Source organism: Cajanus cajan, chromosome 1, assembly GCF_000230855.2.
Source record: "Cajanus cajan strain Asha chromosome 1, NIPB_CcT2T_4, whole genome shotgun sequence".
In the NCBI taxonomy this organism is placed as follows: Eukaryota; Viridiplantae; Streptophyta; class Magnoliopsida; order Fabales; family Fabaceae; genus Cajanus; species Cajanus cajan.
This window is the reverse complement of record NC_138517.1, coordinates 3,017,272-3,032,108: the sequence shown is the minus strand read 5'-3', so window position 1 is coordinate 3,032,108 and position 14,837 is coordinate 3,017,272. Positions and strand designations below refer to the sequence as shown.

General features: G+C 29.5%; 1 protein-coding gene and 1 long non-coding RNA gene across 6 annotated transcripts; one reads left to right on the top strand and one right to left on the bottom strand.

Annotated features, from left to right (window-relative positions):
- Positions 1 to 430: 430 nt before the first annotated feature.
- Positions 431 to 5,291, top strand: LOC109818246 (cell number regulator 2). The gene is made up of 4 exons (XM_020383680.3): positions 431 to 3,669; positions 4,283 to 4,354; positions 4,486 to 4,695; positions 4,790 to 5,291. Exons 1-4 carry the CDS (start codon positions 3,567 to 3,569, stop codon positions 4,864 to 4,866), a joined length of 462 nt encoding a protein of 153 aa, XP_020239269.1. The 5' UTR covers positions 431 to 3,566; the 3' UTR covers positions 4,867 to 5,291.
- Positions 5,292 to 6,514: 1,223 nt separating this feature from the next.
- Positions 6,515 to 11,025, bottom strand: LOC145956922 (uncharacterized). Of its 5 annotated transcripts, XR_014433308.1 has the most exons (8): positions 10,792 to 11,025; positions 9,587 to 9,693; positions 9,047 to 9,184; positions 8,536 to 8,585; positions 8,267 to 8,450; positions 7,555 to 7,621; positions 7,408 to 7,476; positions 6,515 to 6,718 (listed from the first exon to the last, which is right to left on the bottom strand). It is a non-coding gene; the product is annotated as an uncharacterized LOC145956922 (long non-coding RNA). The 5 variants fall into 5 exon arrangements; XR_014433307.1 differs by lacking the exon at positions 8,536 to 8,585 and having other exon boundaries at positions 10,792 to 11,021; XR_014433309.1 differs by lacking the exon at positions 8,536 to 8,585 and having other exon boundaries at positions 9,047 to 9,176; positions 10,792 to 11,021.
- Positions 11,026 to 14,837: the final 3,812 nt, after the last annotated feature.

Below are 14,837 nucleotides of genomic sequence, written 5' to 3'. Positions count from 1 at the left end.
AGGTCTAATCTAACCTTTCTGAAAGTTTGGCCTATTAACCTATTAGTCTATTTAATAATAAAAAATATTTTTAAAATATAGTTTACTCAAATTTTAAAAGAAATATAAGAGAAAAATTGAATAATTTTCTATTGAAGAAACAATTCATATGTAATTATGTATGTTGATGTACACTTATGTACAAATAGTAAACTTATAAATCTCTATAATAAAAAATAATTGTATAAAAAAATATTTTAAATATTGATAATTTATTTTTATTTTATAAATTTATTTGTTTATTTATATTTTTAATAATGTATATATATATATATATATATTATTTTATTATTATATTATATAAATAAATAGGTTGATCTATCAGGTTTAATCGACTTTTCTATAAGCTTAAGTCTAACCTTTTTATATAAATAGACTTTTTTAAAAATTTAAGCATGACCTTTTTATTAAAAAAGTTAGGCTATGTCAAATTTTAAAGAGGTCAGGCCATAAGTCTCTATTTAAGGTCTAATTTATTCTCATCTCTAGCGATCGAATTAGACAAGTATTGATCAACAGAATTGGTAGTCAATGGATGGGTCTAAGAGTGTGATCCTAAATAATGTAATTGGCAGGAAGTCTAAGAGTGAGATTATCTCATATATTGAAAGTCTCCCTAGAAGTTTGGAGTGTGATCCTGAATAATGGAATTAACAAGAGATCTAAGAGTGAAATTCTGAATAATGGAATTGGCAAGAGATATAAGAGTGAGATCATCTCTTGTCCTAAAAGTCTCCCAAGGGATTTGGAAGATGTGCAATGACAATGCAAGTAAGGCCACCATTGAGTACTTGTAGATGGAAAAAAAGACTTTTACATGAAAGGAAGCATGATCATGTGAAAGAGATTCACTTCAGAGAAAATGTTAGAGTTCAAATATGAAGTAAAGTCTCATATTGATTAATTTTGGACATGTTAAGTAATATATAAGTGAGAAAAATTTACCTACCTAATATTTTTAAATTTTAGGTTATGTTGTGCCAAGAGAAAGTCTTTAATCTATATTTTTGGTTTGCAGTATCTAGCGAGTTTGCATAATTTGGAAAAATCTTTAATGCAATGTTTCTCCGGTTATCCCGTGCTAATTGTTTGCTCATACAGTACTGCATTAGTTGGATCATGGGTTGCACTTTGCATTCCGTTTGACTACAATATCATGATGCTAATTATACTATTTTATTGTCAGCTAAATGATAGAGATGCGTCCCCTCTTCCTCTCAATTAGAGGTGGAAATATATCTAAATTAAGCTTTACAAGACTTCGCACCTGTTTTTTAAATCAAAAGCTCAAGTCTAACATGTTTATGTAACATAAACTCTTAAAAAAGGCTTATCTTAATATATTTAAAAGTATAATATGAACTTAAAATATATTTAAAATCCTATTTTTCAGTAAGAGCTATTAAATAAGATTACAAATATACATTTAAATAAGTAAAAAAAAAAAGAAGAAAAAAAAGCTACGCTTATATGTAAGTTAACAAGCTTTAGACCGTATTTGAAAAAGTTTATTAATCGTTTATTTGGGTTTATCAAATTGAATAACAAATGTATAATAGTAAAATATTAAAGTAAAAACTTAATCAATAACTAATAATAATATTATTTTTGTTACATTATGAGTGTGTTTAGTAAGACATTTTAGAAACCTATAGTTCATAAGTTAGTTTCATCAAAGTTCGTGTAGCACGAGTTTATAAAGAAGCATAATTCTATTTGCATTTAGGATGCACAAGTTTTTAAGTACTAAATTGAACAGCTTTAAGGTTTGATTTTGAAAGATTAAAATGGGGTCGTGGCTACCTCAACTTCATACACTTGTACAACTACCATAATATTCATAGTTGAATTTATTCATAAACAAAAACATGCTGCGTATAATTAAAACTCTGGTAGAATAAACGGGTTCCATTATTAACTCGAAGGGAGTACGTGCTCCGAGCAAAAACATACAAAATACAGGGGGAAATAAAAACAAAGAAATGATTAGCATGTCATTGGAATTGACTTTGACTTCATTGAACTACACATGTTGATGTTTTATTCCTGTAAATATGATGAATGCGGATAAAATACAATAAAAACTAATGCATATGAATATTTAGTGCAAGCTCAAAATACTTGTATTTATAATTGTTTGTTGTAAATAAAGGTTAAAATATTTTTTAGTGACAATTCATGAGCCAATTTTCTTGTAGTGTATTGGTATACATATTACTAGTATTTTAACCTGTGCATAATATATGCTAAATGTGTATTATACCTAATTAAAATTTATAATAAATTATATATACAAAAAAATATTATATTTAAATACATAAATTATATTTAAAATTTATATAAATATATATTTTTAAACATATAAATTATATTTTAGATTTATAATAATGTATATAATAGGAATAATGATGATGAGATTGGTGACGACAACGGTAATGATCTAAAACAGTAGTAGTAGAAGTGGTAATGCTGTGTTGGACGATGATGGTAAGGTTCATAGTGATGTTGATGTTGGTACATCATAGTAGTGATTTATTTATAATTGGGGCAAAAGTTGTCTCGTGATTTAAACTTTTGTCATGTGTCTTTTTGTTCTCTCTCATAATCTTTTTACAAGTTAATCACAAAATAATTATATTTATCATGTCTAATATTATAATTATTGTCAACACTTGGTAATAGATAGAGAAAAAGCAAAAGATATAAATATGAAAGGTAATAAGATATATGATAGGAAATGAAAGATAAAGAAAATTGAAAAATATTGATGTGATGTTTAAAAAAATAAGTATCTAAAAATTACTACTTGATGTGAAGCTCTAATTTTAACATATAAGATAAAGATTGTTTCTCATTAATATACATTATTTTAGTCATACTCATATCATTTATAAATCTGATGTTTTTAACACATTCCTCACACATATATTATAAACATCTCAAGCATAAATTTTGTATAAATAAATATTTGCAAGCTTATCTCACCCTAAGAAATAGTTTGAACCTAACTCAACATTACAAATCTATCTTTTCACTTATGCACTATTTTTATCCATACCACTGGTAGATGAGATATTTTTGATAATTTTGACAAAAAAAAGAACTAAGAAATTGTATTATTTAAGACTTTTCCTAACCTAAACTAAAAATGTTGTACAGAAGATCGGGAAGAACTTATAACCATTAATAAATATAACCAAATGGCTGATGCAAAGTGTAGAGATCAATTAACTAATTAATTCATGTTCCAAACATACGTGGATAGTAGAACAACACTAACTAGCTTATTGCTTAACTTAATTAAGGAATTTCCCAAGTCCAGCCTTGCATTTTGAAATAGTGGTCATACGTATATTAAAATCAAGTGTTGTCTAACAGCTTGCTTGTTTTGTCAACTTATGGTGCTTTTCCTGTGGCTATATATATATGTGCAAGATAAACTAGTGAACTAGGAAAATAGTTGCATAGTGTTTCCAATCTCATCATCTCATATATATATACAATTATATATTCTGTGTCTATTCAAAATGTATAACGGTGAAGGTACAACACAAACACCAAAGATCAACGCTCCACCAACTGGAAAATGGACAACAGGTTTATATGATTGCTGTGACGACACTGGAAATTGTAAGTTCATCTTGTGTGAATTCACTATGATGTGTATATCACAAAATTATGTGTTGTTTCTTTTCTAATTCAGACATTTGCACATGATTCAGTTGCTCGGATCAGAAAGCATAACAAAAAGAGTGCGGTATCAAATGGCTATGACTTACAAACATATTTTTAGTACATCTATGAAAAGTAGAAAAACTTGTTTTGGTACAAGTGATTATATTATATCTAGTTAGTTAATTACATACATATATATAATCAAAAGTTCCAACACGGTTGAGACAACGGTATGAAAAAAACATAGACAAAATATATTTAACTGATTTGCACATTTTAAAATTAATAAGTTTCTGAAAATTAATAAAGTTCTGACTACATATCGATTGAAATTTTTTATTTACTCAATGTATATATATACCCTCACCAATAAATACTTAAGACCATAAGTGTTTTTAGAAAAAACTTGTCCAAAAAGTTCATTATTTTTGAGAATTTGGTTTCAAAAATTTATATATAGCCATATATATAATAGGCATAGTAGTTCTCAATAAATTTGATATATGCCAATTAACTACTTATTTTACTTTCATCTTAACTTTTCGAGAAATTAACCTTTCCCCTGAAGGTTGTCTTACATGGTGCTGTCCTCGTTTCACCTTTGGTCGGAATGTAGATATTATTGATCAAGGAAGAACATGTGGGTAAACTTATATTTCTAAATTTAATGGTTCCATTTTGAAGTTGCTTACGTTGTCCTCAACAAACCTATATAGTTAATTATCTCCCTCATAATTATTTTCCTAAAAAATGATGGAAATATAATTGCAGCTCCTACAATTGCACGTTTGATTTTTTTTGCCCTGGGATGTTTTGGGTTGGCAAGCTTATATACATGCGGATTCAGAAGCAAACTAAGAGCCATCTACAACTTACCAGAAGAACCATGTTCGGATTGTTGCGTTCACTATTGTTGTTTACTTTGTGCTATTTGTCAAGAGTACAGAGAACTTAAAAACCGTGGACTGGACCCCTCACAAGGTATAAATATAATTACTATATATGCACACATAAATATACAACTATTTGTATAATATTATATTCACAAATTCTAATTAATTACATGTATATCTAGGTTGGAGGGCAAACGAGGAAAGACTGAGAAGAGCAAATCTAGTACCTCCACATGTTGCGCCAGCCATGACTCGCTAGAATTTCTTAAGTCTAGGATTCATTTGTTGTCCTATATCTTACTTGTGCGTAATTTGTTTCTTAATTACCTGTTTGTGATTTTCCTTTGGAGAGCAATAATTACCTTTGTACTTTATATTAAGTGTTCTCTTGTTTTGTTAGTTTCGTTTTGTATTAATTATATCTTCATTATTACATTTTAATTCTTTAATAATATTTTCTTTTTTATATTTATTAAAATACTACTATATATTGAATAAATAGATTATTTTTGCAACATTTTTTTAAAAATGTTATTATAAATAGAGTAATATTTTATATTTCAATATTATTCTTTTATTTGTTTTCAAAATTAAAGTCTTATATTGAATAAAAAAATATCATATATATTATTTTGCAACATTTTTTTTAAATATTACTACATATAAGTAACATTTTTTATCTTAACATTATTTGTTTTAATTGCTTCTAAAATCAAAGTTTCACATTGAGAAAAAATGTATTCTTAACTCCAAAGGTTTGCAGCAACAACTAAACACTAGCACCACTACTTTAAGATTCTTGGGGAACTAAAAGAAGAAAAAGGAAATGAAGATGAATATATTCTAAGCACCATACAAACTTTCAAGTTTCACAAAAGAACACTACTTCTAATGCGTTATGTTACACACATCACTAAAAGAGTAATAGGATTACGTTATCATCAATTAAAATTTAATTAACAGTGAAGGAATATAAAATTAATGATTAGATCAAAATTCTGTATTTTTTAAAATTAAGAGATTAAATGTCTCTATTTTAAAATAAAATATTAAAATTAAGAGTTGACAAAAAAATAAAAAGGCTAAATTATTCATTTAGTATTTTCTTTAATTATTGCTTACATTTATATTTAATCACTAAATAAATAAAATCAATAAATTTGGTTTAACAATTAAATCATTTATGAAAATAACCTTGCCTGACACATCAGCAGGAGCACCCATTATTCATCTGGATAAACAAACATGGCTAGAAAAATACAGCTTACCTATAAAAGCAGATGAATCTCCAAGCCTAGAGATAGTGGCACCTCAGCAATTGCTGGCACAAAATCTATCAACATTGTATATTTGTATGTAGATTTTGGGATACCACAAAACATTCTCATGCACAACACCAAAAATGATTTTGTGGCAATTTTTATGTTATTTAGCGACCATACAAATGGCCATTAATATCTTTACCGGCAATTAGATTATGGTCGTTGTATGTGGAGCCGGTAAAACTATTAGTGGCATTTAAAGTGAGTGTTGGTAATAAAGACATTTTAAATGGCCGGGAAAAATAAAAATTTTTAATGACAATTCTAGTGACAATTTTAATGGCCACTAGAAGTAATTTCATTAAATAATAGATTCTCATATATGTAAAAAAAATTGTATAGAAATACAATTGAATCTCATTAGATAAAATAATTTATTTTGATAGCATATTAATACTCAATTAGTTAAATTCAATTAAATAAAATTATTTTTAGTCCATGCATTGAAATTGATGAGGGAATCAAATTCAATTTTTCATCCATTGAATTTTTTTATAAAAAAAAACTACTTTCTTTACTAATATTCTCATCCACCATTTCTCATAAAAATAATGAGAATAATAAATTTTTTATGAGTACTCCATATTTGCAATAACACTAAATACCCATTTATTAGAGTAAGCAAAATTTATGAGTTTATCATGTCCTTGAGATACCAAGGAAACCATTGAAAAGACAAAATGAATAGTCAATGATGTCATGATCCAAAGAAATTACAACAAAGGTCTCTTATGATTTAGAGCTATTTGCTAAAATGTCTAAAAGGTCTTCATCAATTGTAATTGAATCCTGCAAAGCACAAAATAAACAAATGTCCTCCTTCAATGCAGGTTCATCAATTTCCTGTTAACAATATAACATTTAATGTACTATCAAATCAAATGCAATATTACAACAAAAGAATAACATGTGCATAAGAAATGGATTAGGCTCAATACCACAATATACTTTAAAAGAGAAAATGAATTTGCTGAAATGGAGTATATGAACATAATTGTAATTACTTCAAACAAACATTATGGCGTATCTGATGGCTCTAGCTAACCCTTTCTTTGACAACCAAAAAGTTCTTAAATTCAATCTAGAAAAAGGTGGGGTGCATAGTGGCCATATTCAACGTGGACTTACAAGCCAAATTTTCAAAATAAAACACTGGGGAAACCTGTTGTGTTTGACATGGACATGAGTGCAGGGGATTTTCTAGCTCTATTTTACCTTCTAAAAGTGTCGGTTCAAGTAATCAACCTTAAGGTATTTGATTTTTTTCATTTTTTTTTATTATTTCTTTAAATTTAATTGTTCTACATTAAACTAATCCCAATGGCGATTGTATGGATTAACGACTACATCACGTGTAAGGGTGTAGAAAACATTGTGAAATTTAATGCCAATGTGTGACAAATAAAACTCACAAAATGTAGTAAAACCTATTTAATGACGTTAACAAAAAGCTACAGTTTTTTACACCACAAACTTACGGGTAGAAACACAAGACCATGCAAGAAGCCAATGATAACCAAAGCCAGATACATCTGGAAGTAATACACCTGCAAAGATCCGAAAGCTACTTTAACATTTCTTGAGCAGACAATCTAGTGTTGGAGCCAAGGTGATATGTCACATACCACAAAAATTTCTGATGTTGAGAAGCAAAGGACGAGAACTCCAACTAATTTTGTAAGTGTGATTCCACTGCCAAGCAAAGATAAATAATACAGAAAGAAAAATGTCAAAAATAATAATGTAGACAGACACTAATAATTCAACCACCAATCAAATAATTTTTGTAACGAGTTATTTCTCTGACAACAGAGCAAGAGTTATATCAAAGCTCCACTACCAAATAACTTATAAGATAAACTTGTCACAAAGTCCAATGGATCAAAAGTTCACATGTTAAATTTCTTGTGCATGTGTATCTAATTCGATTTTGTCTGATAGTGATATGATTATTTGAAAATATAGGATATGGTGTAAGATACATATTTAGATATGTATAAAATATAGAAGAATGCACTCAACCAACCAACCCAGCCACTCTGCATGTCCACCCATAATTGCCGCTGAGTGGCTGACTAGAAGTCTGAATATCCCTTCTTTCTTACCAAGGATATGGATCCTAAGAACTAATATTAGTACAAGTCGAAGCCACCTTGGTGGAAAACTCAGCAGAAGTGATCATGGACTAGTCATATTAAAATTCTAAGGCTCCACAGTGTATCATGAATTTGATAGTAAGATGTTACACAAAAGTAACCTAAAGAAAAACTGTGAAATGAAATTAAGTAATACAATGTCTAATAAATAATTATCATTCATGGATAAATTGGAAATTGCCTTTGCTGCTAGTATGCGAACAGCTTCATCATTATCTTTTCTAGTAAGCTTGAGCAAGGAAGTGAGGTCATCATCTTGAACCATATTGTTTTTGTTAACCTCTACATCAAAAGTAAAAGTCTTTGAAACATCTAGTGGCTCCCTACAGGAAGGTGATGGCCAAAGATCAGGATATCCAGTACCCCTACAAAAATTAATAAAACTTTTTTAATTATGAAGATTGAAAAATAAAATTTATAAAATTATGAAAACTAAAAACATAATTAAACCTTTGTCGAAAGTTATAAAAATAGCGATAGAATTAAATAACACGTTAGACCTGCAAAATGTTGCAAATTAGAAAATAAGTAAATAAAAGAAGACTGTGTTAAGATTTCTCATGTAATAATAGAATAACAGACAAAAGGTTTGTAGAGAAAAGACTAGTGAAGTAGTAGTTTCCCTGTTTAAAACTATTCCCCCCACCCCTCACCAAATGGCCAAAATTATTATACTCCTATAAAAAATAGTAGATAATAAAAATTTAGTAATTATTATTTTTATTTAATAATCATATATTACTTTACAACTGCTTATATAAAAAAATGGTTATTTTAATTAAATATATCAATTTATAAATAGTACGTAATGTTTGATCTATAATAGTGACCATCTCAGGTTGAAGAATCACTTGTTCATAAGTGAGTTCTTCGTGTTCCATCTTTTCTCATTGTTGAACTTGTGAAGTGTGCCTAACATTAGCAATATTAATTGTTGTAACAGGAGGCTCATATTTTCAACCTCTTTGGATATCAAGCTGGTGTATGTGTTGGATTGTAGTCTTTTGGAATCTGACTTTGGATAGGAAGACTTGATTCAGACTGCCTCTTTTCAGGTAATGCACTACCAGAGATCTGCTCCTTGACAGGACCTGAGAAACTTGACCAATACAATAAACAATAAGCAGAGCACCATTAAATTATTTAATGGAAAGCCATAAGATCGAAGTAAAACATAAGATTTAGGAGGAAAAGGTAAACAGAGCTATAAGTTTGACAGCACAAAACCAAGTTCTAGTTTTACCATGCAAGAAAAACACACTAAGCAACTTGAAAGTTATGATTAACAGTAATTAGTCAGCATGAAAACAAACTTCATTCAATTACAGAAGTTCCTCTTCAAAATAAATCTCATTCTGACTAAACTTTCCCAGGTGCAAAGGTAATCACACCTTCCATCTCAGTCAGATCATTATTGAACAATGAGCAACAACAAACCCATGTGATTTGAAACAAATACACAATGGTGACATTCAGAGCAGAAACCAAGTACTCTGTTTACCTGCAGCACTGTAATCGTAATCAAATGCTTCAGGATAACACCTCAGATCTAAAGGAGGCTCATCATCATCCTTGTCCGGAACAACTTTGGCGTCATCTGTTAATTTCCTATAGAGGACAAAATGAACAAAGTTGTATTAAATTCAATAATAAATCCCATAGTAACAGCAACAATGGTAACAACACAAACATCACTGAAAAGGATGATGACAACAACAATATGTATCCCTTTACCGAGTAGACGTGTCAAATTTTAACAAAGCAAAATAAATTTGGACACGTGAAAACAGCTCAAATAAATGACATTCTATTTATAGCAAATCAACATGGCAAATAAAACGCCACTAGTTGGCGCAAATTGCATTCTTAAAGTATAGTTAACTATTCTCAACTAAATCCTCTCTCCTTGAAGTTTTAAAAGATCAAAAAGAAGAAAAAAAGTCAATTAAAGTTCTCACAAACTATAGCGTTAAACACTATGCACAAGATTTTAAAAAACAGTCTGCAACCATGATTTTGACTGTGACATCAAGGATTTTGAAGTGCTCATGACCACAATTGTAACCACATTCGTCCCCAATATTAAGGAATGCGACAAAACCATAACTGCAATTTAAAACATTCGTCTGTGCACTTTATTAAAATAGCATCTAATATACTTACAAATCCAACACTAATCTGCTTGTGACCTAAACATGAAAGCTTCACATTAACAGACAATGAAAATTAAAAATAAACTAATTATAATTCAAAATAAATCTCATTCTGACTAAACTTTCCCAGGTGCAAAGGTAATCACACCTTCCATCTCAGTCAGATCATTATTGAATAATGAGCAACAACAAATCCATGTGATTTGAAACAAATACACAATGGTGACATTCAGATAAATGTATTAAAAAATCGAAAGACAGTGCCACTAATCTATTAGTGACGAAGGGATGTATAAATTGGTTAACCCTCCCTGTTACAACTTACAAGTAGTTAGAAATCCCAAAAAAATTAAAAATGGATTGTGAATCAGAGTCGATAATAGTGAGGTATTGGTTCAGAGGAGAAAGGATATTTTACGAATTACAGGTCAAGGACATAACAGAAACAAACAAAACAAATAATTCATGAATAAATAAAAGTCAAAATGGCTTAAACGTGAGAAATTCTGAAATTGAAGATTGAAATTGAGAATGATAGTGAGACCTAACTAACCTTGATATTCAGCGGCAATGAGGACACGGCGGAGGAGTTATTGACGGCGGAAAAGAGACAAAAGGATTAAATTGAATCGTGCAAAACAAACCCTAAAATTGAAATTACTATATGAAGATCCAAAAGGAGAATGAGTTGACCCAGCCGAAGAAGCCATTAGTGAGAGTGAGAAGCGAGAGTGAGAGTGAGATGACGGTGAGAAGTGAGGTAAAAGTTTTAGTGTGATGCCTTATGCACTGTGAGGAATTTTTTTAAAAAAAGTTTAAATAAAAATTAATATTAACGGTAATTTTAAAAAATTGTCACTGTAATTAAAGTTTTAGTGGCTAATTTTTATTGGTCACTAAAAATCTTAGCTAATAATAATATGCAGGCAATTATCTTATTGCCACTAAATAATAGTCGCTAATGATGCTTTTTGTTGTAGTGTGATAGGTACTCATAGACAGAAGATTCATTCAACATGTGTAACATGAATCCTAAACGGCCAAATTGATATTCCATCTTCTGTTGTGAGATCTCTGTTTCCTTAGACCAAAAATCGACGAAGATGAAAGAGTATAGGTATTTGAATTCAAATATTACTTGAAAAAAAAAATTAACCATCAAAGAATTTGCAATGAGTTAAAATTTGAAAGTAACTCACTGCTTATAAAAGGCTCATCTAGTTGCTGCGTATAAAAGGCTCATCCAATTCATTATATTATCATTACACATGCTAAAATATTAGTTGACACTAATGATGTTAATTTAATTTGATAAAATATTAATATTGAATATCTTTTGAAAATTAAAGACCAAATTGAACATTTTACAAATAATTGGATCAAATTGGACATTCCAAAAATAGAGGGACTAAATTGAATAATAATTTATCTAATATTTTTTTGTCTAGATCGATTTGATTTTTTTCACCTATTTATATTTTCTTTTAGGCTTAATTGTGTTTTTGATCACTCTTGTATCATAATTGTACAATTTTGGTCTCGTAAATTTTAATTGAGTAATTTTTAAGTATCATAACTGTACGATTTTAATCCCTTAAATATTGCAACTATTCAATTTTGACCTATTTAAGTTACATATATTATAATTTTTATTCATTCATGTATTAAATGATACATATATTTATTATTACTAAAATCACTAATATATTTAACTTAAATATGTAAAAATTTGTATAATTAAGATACTTGAGTGACTAAAATACCACAATTGTGATATTTTAGGGACTAAAATTATACAATTATAATATAAAAGTAAAATTGCTCAATTAAAATTTAAGGGACTGAAATCGCACAATTACTTTACTTAATGGACCAAAAACACATTAAGTCTTTCTTTTAGTAGATAACTCTTCCATTTTGTGATTAATTTTCCAATAACTCAATTCATTGTCTTTCAAGATCCTGTTAAGGCAATTATTTTTTTTCATGAATCCTATTCAATTTTGATTATTGTTTCAAAATTTGGATTGGACTATTTAATTCAATTAGCCTAATCGAGAACTGATGTGATGATTGGTCCACTAACTTTAATTAGTTTGATTGAGAATTGATGTGATGGTCGGTTTTATCTAATTTTGTTATTTTTAAATGGTTCAATTTGATCATCTAATTTTTTTAAAAAAATGTTTCTTGTTATCTTTTCATCCAAATTCATTACCTTTGTTAGTGTGAATTTTCAGATGAAATGACATAACTATTTTTTTTAAAATTAGATAAGTGAAATAGTGAGACTAAGTTGAATCCTCAAAATAAATAAAAAGACTACCAATATAATTTAGTCGATAAATTTAATAGTCCGTTCTTATAGATTTTTTTTTAAGTTCGTCCTTGGAGTATCCACCGCTGATAGCAGTGACTAATTTTCTCGCTACGTTGGAGGCATCTCAAAGGGTGGGATAGTTGGCTCCAAGATTTAATGCAACTGCATACACAAGACAGGATTCGAAGTCCGTTCTTATAGATTAAAACATATGGTATAGAATAAAATGATAAAAAAAAACGGTTATAGATTAAAACATATGGTATAGAATAAAAAAAAAACGCGCTTAATTGCTATTTGTTAATAGTATGACTCTATTTGTTTATTTATTTATTTTAATTTCAAAGGGGGCTAGCAACCCAAATTTAAAACCCATAAAAGAAAGCTACAATAAGAAAGTTTATAAGCAAAGGAAAGTAAATCCAAACTAGGAGAGTATCAAACACATATGTATCTCCTCTAATAAAGTAAGACCTCTATTGACAAAACAATTTGCCACTTGATTAGCTTTCTTAAGGGCATAAGCATAATCATGGTTATGATTGTCTCCTGCCATTTGGACCATAAGATTCACAAGGTTGTAGCATAGATGATTTTAGAGACAACCTTCGTTAATGTATTTAACAACAAGAGTTAAATCCAACTCCACTAAAATCTTTCCCTGAACGCCTTTATCTCTAATGAGTTTTAAGCCATGATAAATGACCCATAACTCAACTTGAAACACCAATCAAGGACCACGAAGAATTCCTCCATAGATTTTAATTTGATCCGATAACACAGCCCCATCATAATTGAGCTTAACACATCCTTCTAGGCATTTAACCCAACTCATATGAGAACTCTAAGGATTATGGTAGTTGAGGGGTCCACCACCTTGAACTCCAACTTGCAAAATCTTATGCAATCCATGTATCTCCAAGCTCAATGTTGTTTTCTCATAATTATGTGTCGTTATCTCTCTCTAATTTCATTTCAATCATTTTGAATGAATTGTCTTATTCCTTTTTTGTGTCTAGTCATTTTGAGTCGTAATCAAATCAAGGTGTGTGTATGTTTAATTTTCCCATTCATTTTCTTTATAATAAATTTTGGATTTTAATAATTTTGTCACATCATAGAGTGTGTGAACTATCAATTGGGAGAAATTGACCTAACACATAATGACATCGAAGGTGCTCAAGGTGGTGACACCATTAACAAGGAAGTGAGAGACGCGATGACAAAAGATGATATGGTGAATTACTAGTGATCCTAGCGATTGTGAAAGATTCTATAGGTTTGTGTATAACAGAAAGAAGAAGAGAGGTGCAACACCCACGAACAATAATAACATGAATTAGTGAGTATTCTTTGTTGTTATGAAGCACTCTTGCAACATAGATAGTGACTACATGTGGTTCTTGTTTATGGCGTTGAATTACATCACAAAGTTAAAGTTCACGCTTAAGGAGCTCACTGAGTCCCTTCTAATGGACCTTTTTGTTCCACATATGCATCACAAGGAATATACTTGGTGTAGGTAAAAAAAATAGGAAATTAAACCATTTTTTTTTTACTTATACCTAGTAGATCCTCTATGACGCGTATATGGAATGAAAAGGTTCCATTAGAAGGAACTCAACAATCTCATTAACCGTGAAATTTAACATTATGATGTAATTCAACACCACAAACAAGAAGCATTAGTAGTCAACATCCATATCACAAGAGTGCTTCATAACCACAATGAACATACATCAATTCTTGTTATTATCATTTATAGGCATTGTGCCTCTCTTCTTCTTTCTGTTATACATCAGCCTATAAAACCTCTCATGCTCATTGGGATCACTTGTAGAAAGAGCTTTTCATACCCTTCGATTCACCATATCCATTTCCGTCATTGTATCTTTTGCTTCCATGTTGATGATGTTGTCGCCATTCATCGCCTTGAGCACCATCGATGTCATTGTGCATTAGGTCAATTTCTCCCGATCAATAGTTCACACACTTTGTGACATGACAAAATTGTTAAAATCAAAATATTATTATAAGAGATGAACATGAAAATTAAACACACACCTTGGCTTCATGGCAAGTCAAAATGACCGAACAAAAAAAAAGGAATAAGAAAACAATTTATTCAAAATAACTAAAATGATATATAAAACAAAAGGAGAAAGCAAAATAGACTAAGAATGAAAAAACAACTTTGAGCTTTCACAACCCAGGTAGAGGAGAAAAAAGAGGTCAATGAAGAGAGAGAAATCTGAGAGAGAGAGAAAGAGAGTGCGAGT